Source organism: Syngnathus scovelli, chromosome 10 (assembly GCF_024217435.2).
Source record: "Syngnathus scovelli strain Florida chromosome 10, RoL_Ssco_1.2, whole genome shotgun sequence".
NCBI lineage: Eukaryota > Metazoa > Chordata > Actinopteri > Syngnathiformes > Syngnathidae > Syngnathus > Syngnathus scovelli.
The window spans coordinates 11022835-11041286 of NC_090856.1; the positions used below are offsets into that span (position 1 = coordinate 11022835).

Sequence of the window (18452 nt, forward strand, 5' to 3'; positions counted from 1 at the left end):
AAAATAGACATAAGTACATAGCCTGTATAGGTCTATCCTCCTTTGGTGCAAAATAAAATATTATTCCGTCAAAGCCGTGGTACCTGAGTTGCTTCTTCGTTATAATGGTGCGTCCATGGACAAAACCAGTTGAAAATCCCTGCTCTAATGTGCTGTAGCACCATCTACATGACCGAGGTGGAACGGTCTCACAAAGCCTTGTTTGAGTATTCTTGCCACTGTTTCTTGACTTGTGTTTGTTGAGTCGGGATACTGCTTAGTGAGGAAGGGAAACAAATGAAAGAAGATTTACCTGCCGGTAATTTCCACATCCAATCACTATGTTGATTGCTTAATAATTTTAACGTAATGAATGTATGCATGACCTGCAAATAAATCAAGGCCTTTGCTCAAACGGAATCAGCAAGGTTGGCAGAACTTGGCAGAACTCAATTATTGAGTGTAATTGGCCCAGTACTTGCCACATACTTGATATGGAAAAACAAATCTGAATGAAATCTTTTGCATTTTGTGAAATCGTTTGTTTCCAAGTTTGATATGTTGACCATTATGATTTGGGTTTTGGACATTTTCCACAATAGCTTGTCCATATAACAGAAGGCTAGAGAGGGAATGGCTCAAGCAACAAGGGTTTTGCTCCAGGAACATTTTGGCTACTTAATCTTCCAGTCACGCAAAAGACATGATGAATCTGTTTGGAAGGATTTTATGACCCGGCTAAACAAGTCAGAAACACCGGCCCTTCCCAGCAAGACGAAAATACTGTAAATACATTCTATTTTGCTACCGTTCCTGACATTTAGGGTGCAGACTGTGGTGATTTATGACCGTCGGTAGGCAAAGAGGCAGACAAGCTGTTAACGTGTGTGTTTGTGGCTTTGTGTTTGTAGTTTTGTGTGTGTGCACGCGCGTTTAATAAAAGTCACAGGGGCTTACTGCAAATGTGTTTACTTTTTACAAGACGTTAAATGCCGTATTGGATAATAAAAGCTTACTTCTCTTCTGGGAGGATAAACACGAAGGAAAAAATAGGTTGTTGTCAACAAACTCATTCAAGCATGCCATCATCATCAATATTACTATTGACTGTGACAATGAAGGTTGCGCGGATCAATTAGAAGTTGTTCCGCGAGTTGACGTCGCCCCCTGCTGGTCGTAGAATGACGCAGGTTGAGCTGCAGTGACCTTGCTGATATGAAAGGTGAAGCAAGCGGTGTAATGAGTAATCAGTCGGAAAAATGCATAATATGCTCAGCCAATCAAAATAAAATTGTCTTGCTGAATATAAGCCTTATAGTCCCTTGTGCTAAATGTTTCATTGTGTTCAGATTTGAAGGCAAGCGTTTAACAAGCGCAGTTCTCTAATCCCATAATTTCTCTGGAGCAGGCAGTGCTTGCGTGTTCGCACTGGTATTGACGCTAACCACCGAGCTGTGTAAAACGTCAATACAAACAGCACTTGACATTTGCCACGCCGTGTTTTTTGTCTTGCGAAATAAGTGGGGAACATTCACTAACATTTCAAGTTTAATTTGCTCGTTCACTAATAGTTCAAGTTTAATTTGCTCATCAATGTCGCGGGCCTTGGCAGGGCTCATTAAATTAACAAACACTCAACAATTCTTAGTTTCGGGATCATATGAATGCTTGAAATGCCAAACCTTTATGACTGACATGTCACTCAAGTGTCATTATATCAGGACATTACAGCCCTCCAGCTCGGCTGTTGTCTTCGTCTTCTGTGGCAAAGCTTCTGGCCAGCTCATTGCTTAGTGTGTACTGCTGTTTCCTCCATAGGAAGTGCGTGGGCGGTCCTGACTGAGCCTGCTCGGAAGCGTAGATAAAGAACGGGCTGAGCTCGATGGCCAGGGACGACCTCACCAGCCCGACGCCGCCCACTCGCTCCAAGCAGGGGTGGTAAACTCGTCCACTGGTTGGGTGCATGTAGAGCGCCTCGGGCTTGAAGTCCACCGTCAGCTTGTCTGCGCCACCGCAGAACGACAGCGAGTCCCGGTCGCCGGTGGCGTCCTGCAGCAGCTGCGTGAAGACCACCGGTCGGTCATCGCAACGCAGGAAGTTCTTCTCTCGCCCGCACAGGGACAGGAAGGGAAAGGCGTCCTCGTAGCGTCCGCTCCGGTTTAAACGGAGGCGACTGAAGAAAAAGACTAGGAACTGTTTGTCTGGTGATACAAGAAAAGAAATACAAAGCACCATCACATAAAATAAAAAAGTTTTAAGATAAAAATGCGCTAGTAGATATACGTCGACAGCAGACTAGTCTCGGGTTGTTTATATTTTGTACATTTCTAAACAACGTCAGATTCCAGTATCGAACTCGTCTCTACCTTTGAAACAGGTGACAAAATTCTTCACTTTGGTATCATCCAGGAACAACTGCAAAGAAGGCCGCAAGCCAAAATGAACAACATCTCAAAGAACTTTGCATGAGAAACAACCGACGCAACGATCACCTGCCCTTGGTGGTCAATGTAGTAGAAGTATTCTCGGATGCGTGGCTCGGGGCTCTGACCCTGCACGTACGCAGCGGCTGCTGTAAGGCTCTTGTAGCCGGTGGGCGTGCAGCGTAAAGCGGCGACACGCTGGCTGACAAGCACGGCACTTGTCCGAAGAAACAACATGAGCTCAACCTCTAAATGTACTTACACGACTAAGAGGAATCCAACGTGAGATTCAGTGTGACCAGCAATACATGCAGAAATACTCTCATAAACAAACTTCAACTTTGACTCTAGACGTAACCCGGAAATGTTTACATTTTCCTTTTATGTTGACTACCGCCACCCAACGCTCTAAATTAGTATAGCGCTATCGTGCTGTAAATTAAATTTATGCGTAAAATAGTGTAAGAACATCAATGCTGTGTGGTGAATAGACATGGTATCAGATTGTTTTAGATTCGTACATAAATGTATCTGAACATGAAATACAGTGCTGTCATGTTTTGAGGTTTACATCTGGCGGAAGATTTGTTTCACAGCACAAAGGAAACAAACTATTTCCCGTAGGTGGGTGGCTAGTTTCACGTAGGTGTGACACCATCGCAAGAGCGAAACACAAGTTGCGCCGAAAGTGACGCACAACTTCGCTGACTTTTTCTTTTTGTCACTCACTCATTCACGCGCACACACACGCACACCCAGGTAACATATATTTAACCGCCTAGGACGCTGTGCCGTACATTAACGGGGTTGCCATATTGAATGTGAAAACCCAACCCCTCCCCATACCGCCTCCTCTTCCGGGCAGGGTGGGGCACCGTCCGTCACCTTCCTTCTTTTTTACCTGGGCTCGCTTCATACGGGACGCCGTAATGGCGAAATAGTTTCACTTTTCCTCGCGGACACCAACTTCACAGTGAGTTTGGATTTCTGACAAATGCTAAACGCTGAGCACACCCACATTGGATTTGGGACACTGCTGACAGCTTTGAGTTTCCAGTAATTGATTTTTGGGCAGTGGCGAGTGTTTCCGAGTGGGGCGATTTTCGGTGGGATACTTTTTAAAAACTTTCTAAAAGGTTTTCTTGTACCGTAGACGTGAGCCGATTTCGTCTGATGAAAGGTTTTGGCGCACCACCACTATTATTTTAGTGGGGTCTTTACATAAGATCACTTCAGGTGGTCGTCGCTAAGCCTCTCACTGTTGTTTGGAGGGAGAGTCAAGAAATGTCGGGGGCGGAGCCGGGTTGCATGGCAAGCATACAGCGTGGATGCACCTGCTGTTCCTTTTACAGCTGATAGCTGGCTAGTGGCTCTCCAGATCAGTCATATAGTGGAGCCTCGGTTTTCGACCACCATCCGTTTCGGAAAACTGTTCGAGAAGTGAATCGTTCGAATTCTGAACCATGTTTTCCCATTACAAGTAATAGGAAAACATTAATCCGTTCCTAGCAAAAGAAACCCGCTTTTTTAAAGCATTTTTTAATTATTTTACACCATAAACTGCATAAATAAGTGAGTAGGTGTAATGTATAAATAAATAATAAACTGAATTAATAGCATAGGCTAGGCTGGGGAATGTATTGCCGTATCTGTAGCAACTCGCTTGTGTCACTTCACTGGTTTCTTTTATATCAAACAAATTGTTTTAGGTTCATTACCTGACATGTTTCGGCGGTTTCGTCCGCCTTCATCAGAGTGTAGGAATGTATTGCCGTATCTGTAGCAACTCGCTTGTGTGTTTCATTCTAATAGTAAAAGATATCTTTTTAAATTGTGAGGGGAAAAAAAGCACATCAAAACATTTTTTTACCAATGAAAGACAACATTTCAAAGATCATGTGAAAGAAAACAGCAAAAACGTTTTCTTAATTTCAAAAAACAAAAACAAAAAAAAACTACAGAAATTCTAATGAAAGATAACATACAGTACTGTATCAACTTCGTATGGATCAAGCTTATTGTCGATTTTGCCATGCAAAACTCCCGTGCCAACTCTGACACACGCACACCGGACTCATATGTTGCGATTAATTCTGTTTTAAATTCAACCGTTTTGGCTCTTTTCGCCATGATCAGCTTTACTGCTTCCACTTGCTTCCTTTGGAGGCATGATTAGAGCTGATGCAATCCTCAGAGTAACGAGAATGTAATAACGAACAGAGTCAGTTGGCATGCAGGTCCTCTTGGCTCACCTCGCGAGGTTCAACAACCGAAATTTCGTCCGATATCCGAAGCAAAAAAATTCTCAAATTTTTTGTTCGAATACCGATTTGTTCGAGAAGTGGGACGTTTGAAAACCGAGGCTCCACTGTACTTGCAAGTTCTCTTTCACAAAAGATATACACAGTATGCCATTTTCAAACACAAAAACAGATTTTTCATGTCAAAAGAGTACTCAGTTATTGGACACAGAAATAACGGACCAAACTAATCATACTAATTTAGTCACCACACTGTATGCATGTTAATAATTGACTGTCTTTAAATTATAGTGATTGCTAAGCCAGAATAAAGTCAAGTGAGAGCAACAACGTTTTCCCTTTCTCTTCAAAGTTTTTTGGTGTCCTTTTCATTTCCCAGCAATGAGCCAAGCACCCCGGTCCAAGCCGGGCCACAGGGAGAGAAACGGGGACCACCGACAACCCCGTGACCCACATGATGGCGACCGCTCATCAGCTGACAGGCGAGTACAATGGAAACTTTAATTTTTGTTGATAGCAGGGCAAAAGATTTGAACGAATGGATCCCAGTTGTGTTTGTTGCCTTTCTCCAGGTCATCCTCCCGACCACCGTACTTCGACCGCGATCCGGACCTCCGCCCAGCTCACAGCCATGAGCGTGACGTACCGCGTGTTGAGCGTAATGACTCCAAATGCACACACATGTGCTCCAGGAGAGGTGAGGCTGTCTGCGGAAAGGATTTGGGGCTTTCCCCAAGGCCGGATTCTGATTTCATTCTGCATGCTTCCATTCTGGTTTCTGTGACTCAATACCGTCCAACTGGTTTTCCTGCAAAGTTATTTGTCATGCGGATGAGGTACGGTACAAAGCTGCTGTCGAGGATGCAGCGTATGCAATAACTAAATGGGTTAGGGATAGGGTTAGCGTTAATAGTCGGGTTAGGGTTCAACGACTTGCCGTGATTAATGGCTCAAAGGATTTTGTAGATAATACCGTATTTGCCGGTGTACAGGTCGACTCGGTGTATAAGTCGACCCCCTAAAATTCGACGGAAATTTACGATTTTATGATATATCCTTTGTATAAGTCGAGCTCAATTGTTGCATTATATTAAACTTCAAAATTCAATATGCGAAATTTATTGACGAAATGTGTTCAAATTCCGGGAGCCCGTGCGCATGCGGCTGTTTATAAGCACCGCGGAGGAGATCGCGGCCGGCGAGCTCGCGCACGCCGCCCGGCACCAACGGGAGGCCGGAAATAGCTCCAAGCCGAGCGGATCGGCACTTTATAAGCACCGCGGAGGAGATCGCGGCCGGCGAGCTCGCGCACGCCGCCCGGCACCAACGGGATGTCGGAAATAGCTCCAAGCCGAGCGGATCGGCACTTTATAAGCACCGCGCAGGAGATCGCGGCCTGCGAGCTCGCGCACGCCGCCCGGCACCAACGGGAGGTCGGAAATAGCTCCAAACCGAGCGGATCGGCACTTTATAAGCACCGCGCAGGAGATCGCGGCCGGCGAGCTCGTGCACGCCGCCCGGCACCAACGGGAGGTCGGAAATAGCTCCAAGCCGAGCGGATCGGCACTTAATAAGCACCGCGCAGGAGATCGCGGCCGGCGAGCTCGCGCACGCCGCCCGGCACCAACGGGAGGTCGGAAATAGCTCCAAGCCGAGCGGATCGGCACTTTATAAGCACCGCGCAGGAGATCGCGGCCGGCGAGCTCGCGCACGCCGCCCGGCACCAACGGGAGGTCGGAAATAGCTCCAAGCCGAGCGGATCGGCACTTTATAAGCACCGCGCAGGAGATCGCGGCCGGCGAGTTTGCGCACGCCGCCCGGCACCAACGGGAGGTCGGAAATAGCTCCAAGCCGAGCGGATCGGCACTTTATAAGCACCGCGCAGGAGATCGCGGCCGGCGAGCTCGCGCACGCCGCCCGGCACCAACGGGAGGTCGGAAATAGCTCCAAGCCGAGCGGATCGGCACTTTATAAGCACCGCGCAGGAGATCGCGGCCGGCGAGCTCGCGCACGCCGCCCGGCACCAACGGGAGGTCGGAAATAGCTCCAAGCCGAGCGGATCGGCACTTTATAAGCACCGCGCAGGAGATCGCGGCCGGCGAGCTCGCGCACGCCGCCCGGCACCAACGGGAGGTCGGAAATAGCTTCAAGCCGAGCGGATCGGCACTTTATAAGCACCGCGCAGGAGATCGCGGCGCCTCATTGGACTTCCAGCGGGCCGCGCACTCGCGCACGGTTCAAATTTTCTAAGTGCAACGCACAATGAGATGCATGAGAAACGGCCTTGGTTACCATCACATTTGAAGCGATGAATACGAAGTTAAATTTTATGACTCGGTGTATAAGTCGAGGTCGATTTTTTTCGGTCGATTTTGGATCGAAAAAGGTCGACCAATACACCGGCAAATACGGTAACTAGACAGTCATTCTCACAAATGCGCAATTCTCGGTCAAGGAAATTCAATATCCATGCCAATGTTTTGTGCCTTCAGGTATCGTTTTGATTTGCTCTGTGCTGACCAACGGCCTGGTCCTGATCTGCGTGGTTGCTGCGCAGATGGTGACGTCGGGTTTATCCTCCATGGGCGGCCTGGGCGGCATCAGCATCAACTCCAACTTCAACCTGCAGGGCACGGAACTGCAGAAGGTGCGCGAACTAGACATGCGCTACAGCCAGATGAGAGCACCGGGCATCTACGGCGGCATCGCCTTCAGCCTGACCATGGGTGTGCTCTCGCTGCTCTTTGTGGTGGCGGGCAACAAGCCGCCCCACCATCTGTCCCGCAAGCTTCTCTACGGGGCGCTGGCGTTTCAGGGCGTGGGGGCTGTGGCCTATGTGGTGGCCGTAGCGCTCTACCTGCACTTTGTGATCGGTGTCAACGCCACTGACGTTTGCGTGCAGCGCGAGCGGCTGTACGCCCGCAACGGCTACACCTGGATGAACTGTGACGTTGGCGGGGCCGATGCAGCCGTGGCTTTGTTTGGACTCATCACGGCCATCCTGTACACTGCTGGCACGGTGCTCACCTTCCAAACCATCCGTTGGGTGAAGCGGTACTTAAAGGAGCGTAAACGGCGCCATGCGGCGCCGAAACAACCCAGATCAAATCCGCAGAGGACCCCGCTTGGGGCCGAAACCACAGAGGTGTGACAGACCGTTTGGATTTTGCCTCTTCCTCCATTTAACAAAGTGATCGTTTAACATTTATGTTGTGGATTGCAAATCGCTCATTTGACTTTTTGTAAGTGCATCAGGATGCCTTGTTTTATGTCATCGTGCAGTTTTAGCATTTTTAACCGTTGTTTTTGAAATGCACGCATGCTGTGCTTGATTAAAAAGGCAAACTGAGAAAGGATCAAATTAGCATTTATTATTCATATTTGGTATGTTCAAAGTTATGTCTGCGTCATCAACTTTAAAACATTCACGGTCGTTTTTACTAAGGATTTTTTGTGAAAGAAAATTACTATGTATACATATGAAACACTCTTTTATGGAAAATAAAAAGACCATGTACAGTAAGACTTTTTTTAAATAAAACAAATTGACCATGTATAGTAAGATTTATGGAAACATGACTAAAGCTTTTTTAAATGTAAAATAAAAATGTATATATAGTAAGGCTTTTTTTAAATTAAAAAAAATTACCATGTATATTAAGACTTGTTTTTATGAAAAAAATGACCATGTATACAAAGGTTTTATTAAAATAAAAAAAGACCAAGTATAAGGCTTTTTTTTTAAATAAAACAAATTGATTATGTTAGTAAGACTTTTTTTAATGAAAAACATGGCCACGTATACTAAGGCGTTTTCAAATGAAAAACAAAAAGACCATGTAGTATAAACTTCTTGTTTTTAAGCAAAACAAATTTTTTTAATGAAAAAAAGTGGCCATGTATACCACGGCTTTTTCAAATGAAAAATAAAAAGACCATGTGGTATAAACTTTTTTTTTTTATAAAACAAATTGACTATGTATAGTACTTTTTTTAATGGAAAAAATAGCCATTTCAAATAAGGCGTTTTCAAATGAAAAATAAAAAGACCATGTAGTATAAACCTTTTTTTCACCGTCGATGATGGAAACGCGCTTGCATTGTTTGTTGAGGCAGGCTTTCTTGAAGACCGCATTGACTACTTTTGTACGGTAGGCGGCGGTATGCATCAGCGAAAATAGAACATGAATTCGGCAAAACAGCAACTCATTAAGAGGTCAAAAAGTAAATTTGAAAACATGAGTTTATTTAGAAAAGTAGCTTTCTGTGCAGTTGAAATATATAACAGTTCAGAAAACATTCAATGTGCTGGTTAGAACAAGAGGATCCTCATCTTCAACATTCATTCACCACTGCAGCAAACCTCAGAACACAAACGTAGAGGAACGGCCTACTGAAATTTATACGTATATCATTTATTTTTCTCGCAGAGAAAAACTGCCTGCATTGGTGACTATGTCACTTGAAAGTATTAAACTCCTAGGAGTTAGTTAATATTGTACTAACTCTGACAACTGAGAGACCAAAAGTTATGACAGAGAAGTTGGAACATCCACAAGAGAACTCGGCGCTCAACGTACCACAAAACAAAGATGAAACAGAAAAAAATATATATTCTGGCAAAATATTCTACGCACCCTCAAGTTTAAATTCTATTGGAAAAGCATTTACAATGCTTCTGAAATGTAAAATGCTGTTGAATTAATACAAGTGTTACAAAAATTGCATTGCATCTTTGTTGCGCACTAAGTTAACAGTAGAAAAGAGTAACATTGACTTCTTTTAAATAGTCTCTGGTCCAGACCAACTGTGAGGAACCAGCGCAAATCAACGTGGACTCCGAGATGACACAGTGGCAGACTGGAAGGATTCCGAGTTAGAGCGGTGTAATGAACCGCTCAGTGGGTTTCTGGTAGGCGGCCGCTTGCTGGTTGTGAGTGTCCATCTGCTGCTGTCGGATGATCTGCCGCACTTCTTCCTCCAACTCCGGCGGAATGATCAGCTGGTCATCGGGGTCTGGCTGAGCGGGGGCGGTAAAGTAACCCCCTTGCTTCTTGAGCGGGGCGTCCGCCGCCTCCTCAATTAGGTCTTGGTTCCTGCCTTGGCACGCCACAGAACCGTTGGCTCGAGCCCGCCGGCCCAGAGGGCTGGAGCGGGTCTCCCTGCTGAGGCAGGGGGAGGGTGGCGTGACAGGGGGAGCCCAAGACTCATGACTGGAAGCCACACTGGGAGGAACATGCGTGCCACGCGGTGGGGGGCCGTGCAAACTGTGGACATCGGCCTCGACCTCCACTCGGCTGCCGTTGGAGAAGACCCCCGGGATGGGCTCCTCGTCCTCGCTGTCGAGCCCGTTGTCGGACGACTGCCTCTGGAAGCCACCGCTTGCGAAGGCGACCCAGCGCCCGCCGCTTCGCCCCGGCAGGCTCAAGTGGCACGACGGCGGCTCGGCTTGCGGCGGATCTTCTGACGACACAGTGGAGCCCACCTCGCTGCTCAACTCTGACGCACTGAACTCACTGCTAAGCTCGCTGACGGTTCCCGAGGAGGCCGGGGGAACCGCCATGTCGCCGCTCCCCAAGTAGGGCTGAGCGTGTGCACGTGCGCCCAAACCAGGACTGTGAGGCGGAGGCAGAAGCTCGCAGAAGCAGCAGCAGTCTTCGCTAATGCTGAGCCGGACCACCACAGCGCTGAGGCTGTCAGAGCAGCCATAGCTTTGAGCCAGCGTGACCAGCTTCTTGGCGGCGGCCAACACATCGGGAACATTCCGGACCGCTTCCACCGCCTCGCCGAGAGACAACATGTCCCACAGGCCTCGGCTGCCCAAGAGGAAGAACTCATCCTGTGAGGTGAGCATCACCGTTGAGACGTGTGGCCGCGGGGTGACGGACGGACACAGGAAGGAATATCCCATCATTCTGGTGGAGTCGGTTATGCCGTTGACTTTATTGTCCTGCAGAAAGAGAAGCACGAAGGCCCGAGTTAAATGCGCAATCTCGGCTGCAGTTGATAATTGGTTTTCATTTTGGTCGCATAGCTCCGCTAACTATGCTGTGTTGACGTTTACATGGAGGATAATACGGAGATCCTAACACTCAAAAGTCGAGGCGCCAAGCACAGCTAGAACGGACTGATGGAAAAACCAACGATGACAAAGTGTAGGAGCCCCAAAATTACCAGCGCACAGTTGAGGCTCACCTCTGTGATGATGGCGTTATGTTGTCGGACCCTCTGGCACTCCACCTCTTCTCGGACGGTGTGGATGGCCGAGAGCGGCACGGCTTTTCCATCTCGGCACAAGACGGCTTGGGATCTGCCCACGTTGGCGGCTTTCAGAGTGAAGCAGCCGCTGCGCTCGCCAGGAGGCGCGGGGGCATGTCTAATGTGACACAACGCCGCCGATCCACCCAGTTTTTGGCCCGCCGTGCCCAGTTTCCTAGGGAAGATCGGTGCAGAAGTCACGCTCAGCAGAGCACAGCTGCGGAAATGTTGGCTGTTGCCTACCAAACGTCTACCTTTGCATGGTGAGGAAAGTGTTGGTCATGTAGTCTCCCAGGCTCGGGCCTCTTTGGAGCTCCTCGGCTAACACGTCTCCCATGGTGCACTGCAGCAGGTAAGGCACCTCAACATTTCTGTCGCCATCAAAAACGCCATACAGTGCTTCACGGGCTCCACAGAAGGTGTCCAGCGCAAGCGCGGCCACACACAACCTGCCAGGAACAAACAAGTTCTATCCATCTTTGCAAGACATGCGTAACATGAAAAGAAAAAAGATGAAGCGAGAAGCAAAAGAACTGACTTGTTTTTTATTCCGGAGGCTTCCGTGTATCCGTGACTCCAGACTGCCGGAGCTCCGTGACGCTCGCTGGCGCTGGGAGCGGACGGGGACGGATCCACCCTTAAACATCGGATATTACTGCAGAGACACCGTGTGATTTTGTGAGTCTTTAGCTAAAAAAGAGAATGGAGGTTTCGTATTGGGAAGATTCCTACTTGAGAAGCTCCAAGCTCTTGTGGTCCAAGTTAAGGCGGGGATTTCCCTTGAGATCCAGCTCCTGCAGTTTGGCGGGAAGTGACTCTGGCAAGGTAATCTCCGTCAGTTCGTTACAGCTCAGGTCCACACACTGACGGTGAGAACAAAGATGAGGTTAGACGCGGCGGGATCTTTGGCTTGCTGAAACCGACGGATACCCAGACGACAACATTTGCATTGCTGACTGGCTTTTCGTCGCGTGGTGAGGTTGAACCTTGATCTCGGGCAGCTGCAGGACCTCCGGAAAGGCGCTGATACAGTTGGAGTGTGCAGAGAGGCTTTGCAGACGGCGGCAGCTCAAGATGGTGGTGGGCACGCTCCTCAACCGATTGCCACTCAGGTCAAGCTCTTCCAGACACTCCAGTTGGGCCAGCTTACTACAGAGCGACAAACAGATCAAACTAAGGAGCTACAACTGGTTTCCAAAGATGAAAGTTTTGCGTTGCTAGCAAACAACCAAAAGGTCCTCCTCATTGAGTTTGGCTTTTTTTTGTTTTTATTTACCTGGCAGTGAAGGTCTGCAGCTGGTTGTAAGAGAGGTGAAGAACTCTGAGGTTGCCATGTCCGCTCAGGAGAGGGACACACGTGTCTGTCAAGCAGTTGTTGGTGACATAGAGCTCCTCCAGGCTGCTCGACGTGTCCTCCGACGGGCTCGCGGCAGGGAGGCTCTCCAGCTTATTGGCCGAGGCATTCAGATAGAGCAAGCTGAAAGCGTCAAACGTACAATCGGCATGATAAAGCAAATAAAGAGAAAGGCAAGCAAGGCAGCCTGTATTCACTTCTGGGCTTTGATGAAGAGGTTGTTTGGAAGCTCCTTGAGACAATTGTGCTGCAGGTCCAAGATTTGGAGCTGGGAGGCCTCCGGGCCCTCGCCCAGCTGGCCCAGAGCATTCCACCCTGCTAGCACCTTCCGCAGGCCGCCGTTGGATAGCAAGCTAGGATGCACAAACACAATCAAGCTCACTCTCTTTGGAAACTGGAAGCTACATCTCACTCAGTCAACAACAATTTTTGCATTTGGATCAGAGCGGTGCTAAATGTTCTTTGATCGTGTGACGACCCGTTCACGTGGCTGTCTCCCTCGGTTTGCTTCCCACTGTCACTTTACAAAGAATTTCACACTCGATTACACGTAGTTGATTCCTTTTGCTTCGGCTATGCTGTTCAAGGCTTGGTAGCGTTTCATCAAAGTATTTGTGCGATGCTCACCGCACGGGCAGCTCGCTCACGGAATTGTGATTGATGTCCAAAAGTTCCAGTTTACTGCTTTCGCATACCCAAACCGGGACAGCACTTAGCTTGTTCCTTAGAGAAAACAGACACGAGTCAACATTCAGCTAAAACCAAGAACATAGGCCAAGAACTCATGCTTTGTAGCGAGACTTGGTACCAGGACAAATCCAGAAGAGTCAGATTCTCCGGGACAGGCCGCACATCTACTTCTTGCAGCTCTGTAATCATGAAGACAATATTGATGAATCAGCAACCTGAAACAAAGCACACTTTGCGGCCGCACCGTACCGTTGCGTGCGGCATGCAGGCTCTTGAGGGCGTGGCCGCTGACTCGCAGGACGGCGAGTCGGTTTCTATCACAGTAGAGAAGCTCCAGTTTGCAGAGAGCGCTGACATCCAGCTGCTGCAAGCCGGTGTCCCTGAGGTCCAGCTGCACAATGTGCTCCAGCTGCTTCGTGTCTCCCAGCGTCACACTTTCAAGCCGGTTCAGCCTGTAGTAGCAGAAAATCACTTTGGAGTGGATTATGCGAGCTTAAAGTAGACGGACGGCGCCAAGGAGTGATTTGGACAGATTTATATTTTTAGTCGCTACGGTATAAAGTAGCATCCGAAGTCTACCGCATACTTCAAATTTTGGTCTCCTGAAAGTTATAGCGTTTACCTGAGATCTATGTGGCGGCGAGCACACAACGGCTGCGGTCCGGCCATGTGCAAGACCGAGATTCGGTTTCCTGCCAGGCACAGTTTCTCCATGTCTTTGATCTTCTTCAGGACAGGAGGGATGCAGGTGAACCAGTTGAAAGACAAGCCAAGGTAGACCAATGCATCCAAGGTGCCCAGCTCAGCGGGCAGTGCAGTCAGGCAGTTGGCGTCCAGAAGAAGCGTCTGCAGGCTGCCAACATTGCTTTTGGGTTAATTGACAAAAATGCAACGTCGCTTTTCCCGCCTTATTTTCTCTCGAAACATGCTACGGTCAACTCTGAGAAAGATAACTGAAAAATTATCTTCTGACATTGCTACAAAAAAAGACAACCGTGGCCCAGAACACAGCCACAAGCAACTGTGCTCTGAGAAGCAAATCTTTCGGCTGACCCTTTTTAATCATGATAATTAGCAGTGAGAAAACAAAGCTTCAAAATTACTTCATGAATCTTTTTTTTTTTTTTTTTTTATTGCTTTCAGTCTGGTCAACTTACTTTTGCATGATTCCAACTTCCACAGGAAGGGTTGAAATGTAATTTCCCGACAAGTTGAGCTCAGTCAGTGACGTGAGGTCACATACGGCCAGTGGGAACTCTGACATTGCGTTATTGGACAAACTCAGGGTTCTCAGTTTACAGAACCTGCAAGAGCCGCAGCGCTATAATCAATAATCTCATGACGCGTTGCGTGTTACTTTAGGACAAGCAATCTGGACATTTGACATGCTGTCAAGGTGCTGCAAACTCACCTGGTAAGTGCTGAAAGCCCTTTGTTCATGGACAGGAAGTTGTTTTTGAGATAGAGATGTGTTAGGTCCTGACTGTGAAACAGCTGAGTGGGCAACTCCTCCAGACTGCAGCATGACAGGTCAACAGAGTTCACCCGCTGGGACGCAATCTGACTTGGCCAAGGACGGACACAACGAGCAGGGTCAATTGTCTACGATCGTTTTCAAAGGACGCTGGTTTGAAAGGAGAAAACATTTGAGGAAGGTCAAGCCTCACCTTAGAGGCGGTTCTGTGCCAGCAGAGGTGCTCGGTGTAAGAGTCATAGCTGATATAGTAGGTCTGGCTCTGGGGGCCTGCTGAACTTAGCGCCAAGCAGTGGCTGTGCCGCTTCACCTCCTCCACCTGCAATCAGGAACATTTTCAAATTGCATCTCGATATAAGTTTCCCAAGCAGAAGCAAAATAAAATAAAAAAAGATGCAAACGCTTTTTTAAGCGCGTCACAGACGACAATACGGATTGCATACCTTGCCTCCAATGAGAGGCAGCACGTGGATCTTGCCCGTGTGGGCGTGCTTGACGGACGACACGAGAAGGCAGGTTCCGCTCAGCGTGACCTGCCGTTTGGACCAGCGGTTGACAGGCAGCACCGGCTTCCCTTTGCGCACATTGAATACCCCAGAAAGCTGCACACGCTCCGAACCGCCCGCGCTCCGAGGCTTTCCTGTAGAGGGACCAGGGCTCATTAATAGAAATCCCAGATCCCACTTTTTCCCCCCAAACCAAATTTATGTTAAAGTTAAAGTCCCAGTGATTGTCACACACACAACTGGGTGCGGTGAAATTTGTTTCTGCATTTAACCCATCCCCGAAGGGAGCAGTGGGCAGCAGCGGTGCCGCGCCCGGGAATCATTTGGTGATCTAACCCCCCAATTCCAACCCTTAATGCTGAGTGCCAAGCAGGGAGGCAATGGGTCCCATTTTTATAGTCTTTGGTATGACCCGGCCAGGGTTTGAACCCACAACCATCCAGTCTCAGGGCGGACACTCTACCACTAGGCCACTGAGCTGGAGTACTCGTCGAATCGTAGCACTGACAAAAACATTTCGGGAGGACAGAGTATCCAAGTATGCCTCGACCTTTGTGTCGAGAACACAAATTAAATAAAATGAAAGTCAGAAATTAAAAGAGACAACAAAGCAAAACAGCCACTCATTTTTCACAGTACTCACCAAAGTAGAAGCGAATGAGGCTGCCAATGCCCGGATTCATTCCCTCCTCCTGGACCCTCCACGGGTCTTCAAAGCCCAGGTTGCTCAGGTATTCATTCAATATTTGTAGAGGTCTCTCGTCGTCGCGCAGACGTCGCACAACGCCGCCATGCAGCTGGACAAAGAGTGCTGGAGTCGGGTTGCTATTGATCTGCTCGGGCCGCCGTCTGCTTCCCGCATCGATCTCCAGGTCAGGTCGCACCGACGCGCGGTCACTTGGAGGCCCTGTCTGAGAGCTGCTGGAGCATTTGGAGGTGGCTTTTGCCAGTTGAGGTGAATTCTTGCCATCGCCGGCGACAGCCTCGCTGGCGTCTCCCAGCAAGCCAATCGGTCGCTTTGGAGCATTTGCGAGGTATGCGGTTGAAGGTGGGTCTGCGGGAGAATCACCAGCTGAGCGTGTCGGAGAAGAAGTGAGCTCCAGCTCATCGGACGAGCTCTCAAACGGATCGGGTCCCTCTGTGGCACTGTCACAGTTTGGGCTCAATGCCGGCGCGTCTGTAGGCAAACCTGCGACTTCACTGAGGGAGTCCTGCTGCGGCGTGCTTTTGGGTCCTCCCAGGCTGATGTCCTCACAAGTACTGGTCTCCAAATCTGATCCAGAGTACGCGCCACAACAATCGCTTGCACTAAAGTTGACTTCCAAGCCAATGTCGTTCAGGCAAAGCTCTGATGAAGAGTTACTTGCAATTGAATCATCTAAGAAGAGATCAGACTCAAAACATGGTTTCGCCTGGCTGTTAAACAGCAGAGCCTCGTTTGCTTTTGTCTTCACGTCTGTGGGATCTGATCCAGCACTACGTGTGTCATCAGTCTGTCCATGAATATCCTTCTCAGTTGTTGTTTGGCAAGTGACTCTTAAGACACCCTCGCTCTTATTTGCTTCCAGCTTGCTGACCACCTCTACGGCCAGAGTGTTTACTGTGCACAGCACTGGCCTTGGGTAGGTGGGCAAGAGCCAGTCGTGGACGTGAATGCAACCCCTTCTCAGGTCCGTTCTCACCCATCCCTTGTCGGAGGCCAGGAGCTGCTTGGATTGCTTCTGCCTGAGGAAGGTTTTCCGATCCAGACTCAGGGTGCTCAGCGGAGAGGCTGAAGGGGCGACGCCGGCCGCCTCGGCGGAAGACGCGCTGGGAGAGGAGCTGCTGGTCGGCGGGCAGCCCAGCGACAGATTCCGCTTGTGCCGCTGCCGTCTCTTGCTCAGCAACGAGTTGCTCGACGTGCCGCTGTTGGCCGATGTAAGGCTGTAAATGTTGCCCGTCTTCGCCGAGGGCATGTTGATGTTCTTGACCGCGCCGCCGATAGCGTTAGCCACTTGGTTCTGGTAGATCCCATTCCTGATGGCAATCTGCAGAAGGGAGGTGGCCGCCAGTCCCTTCCCTGTCAAGAGTTTTGCCTCGGCGCCTCCAGTCGCCTCGTCTTCCCCGATGGATGGTCGCTTGGCAGCAGACAGCGCCGTAAATCCGCTCGATTTGGCGTGAACGCCGTCATGATTACACTCTGGCGTCCACTGTGGTGTTGGCGAAGTCGAAAGAGCGCCACACTCGTGTTCCTTCACACGTTCCATCCCCGTGAGGCGCAGTTAGCGACAGCTTGCAGGTGGAGGGAGGCTAGCCTTGACGAGCGTCGAGCTCTCCCCGTTAGCCTAGCCTACCCCGGGTGCTGCGTGGTTCTGCCAAATATCTCGTTTGGCCACATCATCCCATCGTTGCAAGCGACCGTTAGGTAAGCGGCGCGTTGAGGATTTTCGAAAGCGATCCTAGTTTGTTGCCATGGAAGCCAGCACAAGAAGGCGAGTCAAGCTGTCCTGCATGCAGACGGATGTGTGACGGGCGGTACGGCAAGGCAGGGCGGGTCTCACTGAATAGAAAGTATGGTGTATTCAGGGTCACGCCGACGCTCGGAAATTTGCACGTATGGGGAAAACAGCAACGTAGGACAGCAGGAAAAAAGAAAAGAAGAAAGAAAATCAATATTCGCTTATTATTTTTAACATTACATAGATTTTTTTGATAGTCACACCAACAACAAACATCAAAACTAGAAACATCAATGAAGGACATCAAGCATTGCTCAAGTTTGACAAATCCCCAGGTGGGGGCACTGTTGTGTTACAATCTTGCAATGTAGCGTCTCTCATCAGAAAGTAAGTTAGATTTCGACTTGACAGGACTTTAGATTGTTGTTGCAGTGTGGTTAAAATGAGAAACTGTGCACACTTTCAGTGTCTCTGCCTCAAGCTGTTCAAAATAGTCGTTTTTATTTCAACGGGGATATACACCTGCTATTATTTGTTCTTTATATTTGACATCTACAGTGAAGATCAAAGCATTCGTGAGCAAAACATGTGTGGTCCAAGACTGGACTAGTGTGGCAAACTGCAGCAGAGGCCTGTTCAAGAATGTTGTTTTCGACCACAGGTGGTTCTACTTTACTCCCTCAGCCCACTGTGAGCCCGCCTCGTCTCGTTTCTATCTCCTCATCTACACTGCACACTCGAACACTGGCTTCTTCTGCCTTTATCAGGCAAAAAGGAGCTCTTCTCGTGCCTTTCAGGTTCAAGTTGCAGGTTGCAATTTGTCCAAGTCCCCCCCCCCCCTTCAGTACACAGTACACAAGCCACTTGAGAGACCGCCCCCATGTTTACATTCCCTTCTCCATATTTGAGCAGCTCAAGGCCTTTACACAGCATGCTGTTTTCTCATTGGTGACCTCATCTGTGCAATATAATTTTTTTTTTTACCTGGTTGAGTATGTGATGTTGATTGAACACTGGGTAGATGGTCACCCTTTAACCTCACTCTGGCCCTGAGACACCAAAAAGTATG

At 48.8% G+C, this 18452-nt stretch overlaps 3 protein-coding genes across 4 annotated transcripts; 1 reads left to right on the plus strand and 2 right to left on the minus strand.

Moving 5' to 3' along the window:
- Positions 1-1514: 1514 nt before the first annotated feature.
- c10h8orf82 (chromosome 10 C8orf82 homolog) lies at positions 1515-2796 on the minus strand. Its single transcript, XM_049722232.2, has 3 exons — positions 2472-2796; positions 2346-2394; positions 1515-2180 (listed from the first exon to the last, which is right to left on the minus strand). Exons 1-3 carry the CDS (start codon positions 2637-2639, stop codon positions 1705-1707), a joined length of 693 nt encoding a protein of 230 aa, XP_049578189.1. The 5' UTR covers positions 2640-2796; the 3' UTR covers positions 1515-1704.
- Positions 2797-3209: 413 nt separating this feature from the next.
- si:ch211-191a24.4 (uncharacterized protein LOC100150331 homolog) lies at positions 3210-8217 on the plus strand. 2 transcript variants are annotated; one of them, XM_049722196.1, is made up of 4 exons: positions 3210-3375; positions 5043-5145; positions 5236-5360; positions 7156-8217. In XM_049722196.1, exons 2-4 carry the CDS (start codon positions 5045-5047, stop codon positions 7812-7814), a joined length of 885 nt encoding a protein of 294 aa, XP_049578153.1. In that variant the 5' UTR covers positions 3210-3375; positions 5043-5044; the 3' UTR covers positions 7815-8217. The 2 variants fall into 2 exon arrangements, with proteins under 2 accessions (XP_049578153.1, XP_049578161.1); XM_049722204.2 differs by having other exon boundaries at positions 3250-3508.
- A 671-nt stretch (positions 8218-8888) lies between these two features.
- Positions 8889-18218, minus strand: LOC125970012 (PH domain leucine-rich repeat-containing protein phosphatase 1). Its single transcript, XM_049721963.2, has 17 exons — positions 15589-18218; positions 14883-15079; positions 14633-14758; positions 14377-14525; positions 14123-14269; positions 13588-13818; positions 13215-13417; positions 13084-13144; positions 12903-12998; positions 12473-12628; positions 12198-12398; positions 11908-12070; positions 11654-11784; positions 11460-11576; positions 11176-11370; positions 10859-11096; positions 8889-10613 (listed from the first exon to the last, which is right to left on the minus strand). The coding sequence occupies exons 1-17, from the start codon at positions 17189-17191 to the stop codon at positions 9540-9542; spliced, it is 5088 nt and encodes a 1695-aa protein (XP_049577920.1). The 5' UTR covers positions 17192-18218; the 3' UTR covers positions 8889-9539.
- Positions 18219-18452: the final 234 nt, after the last annotated feature.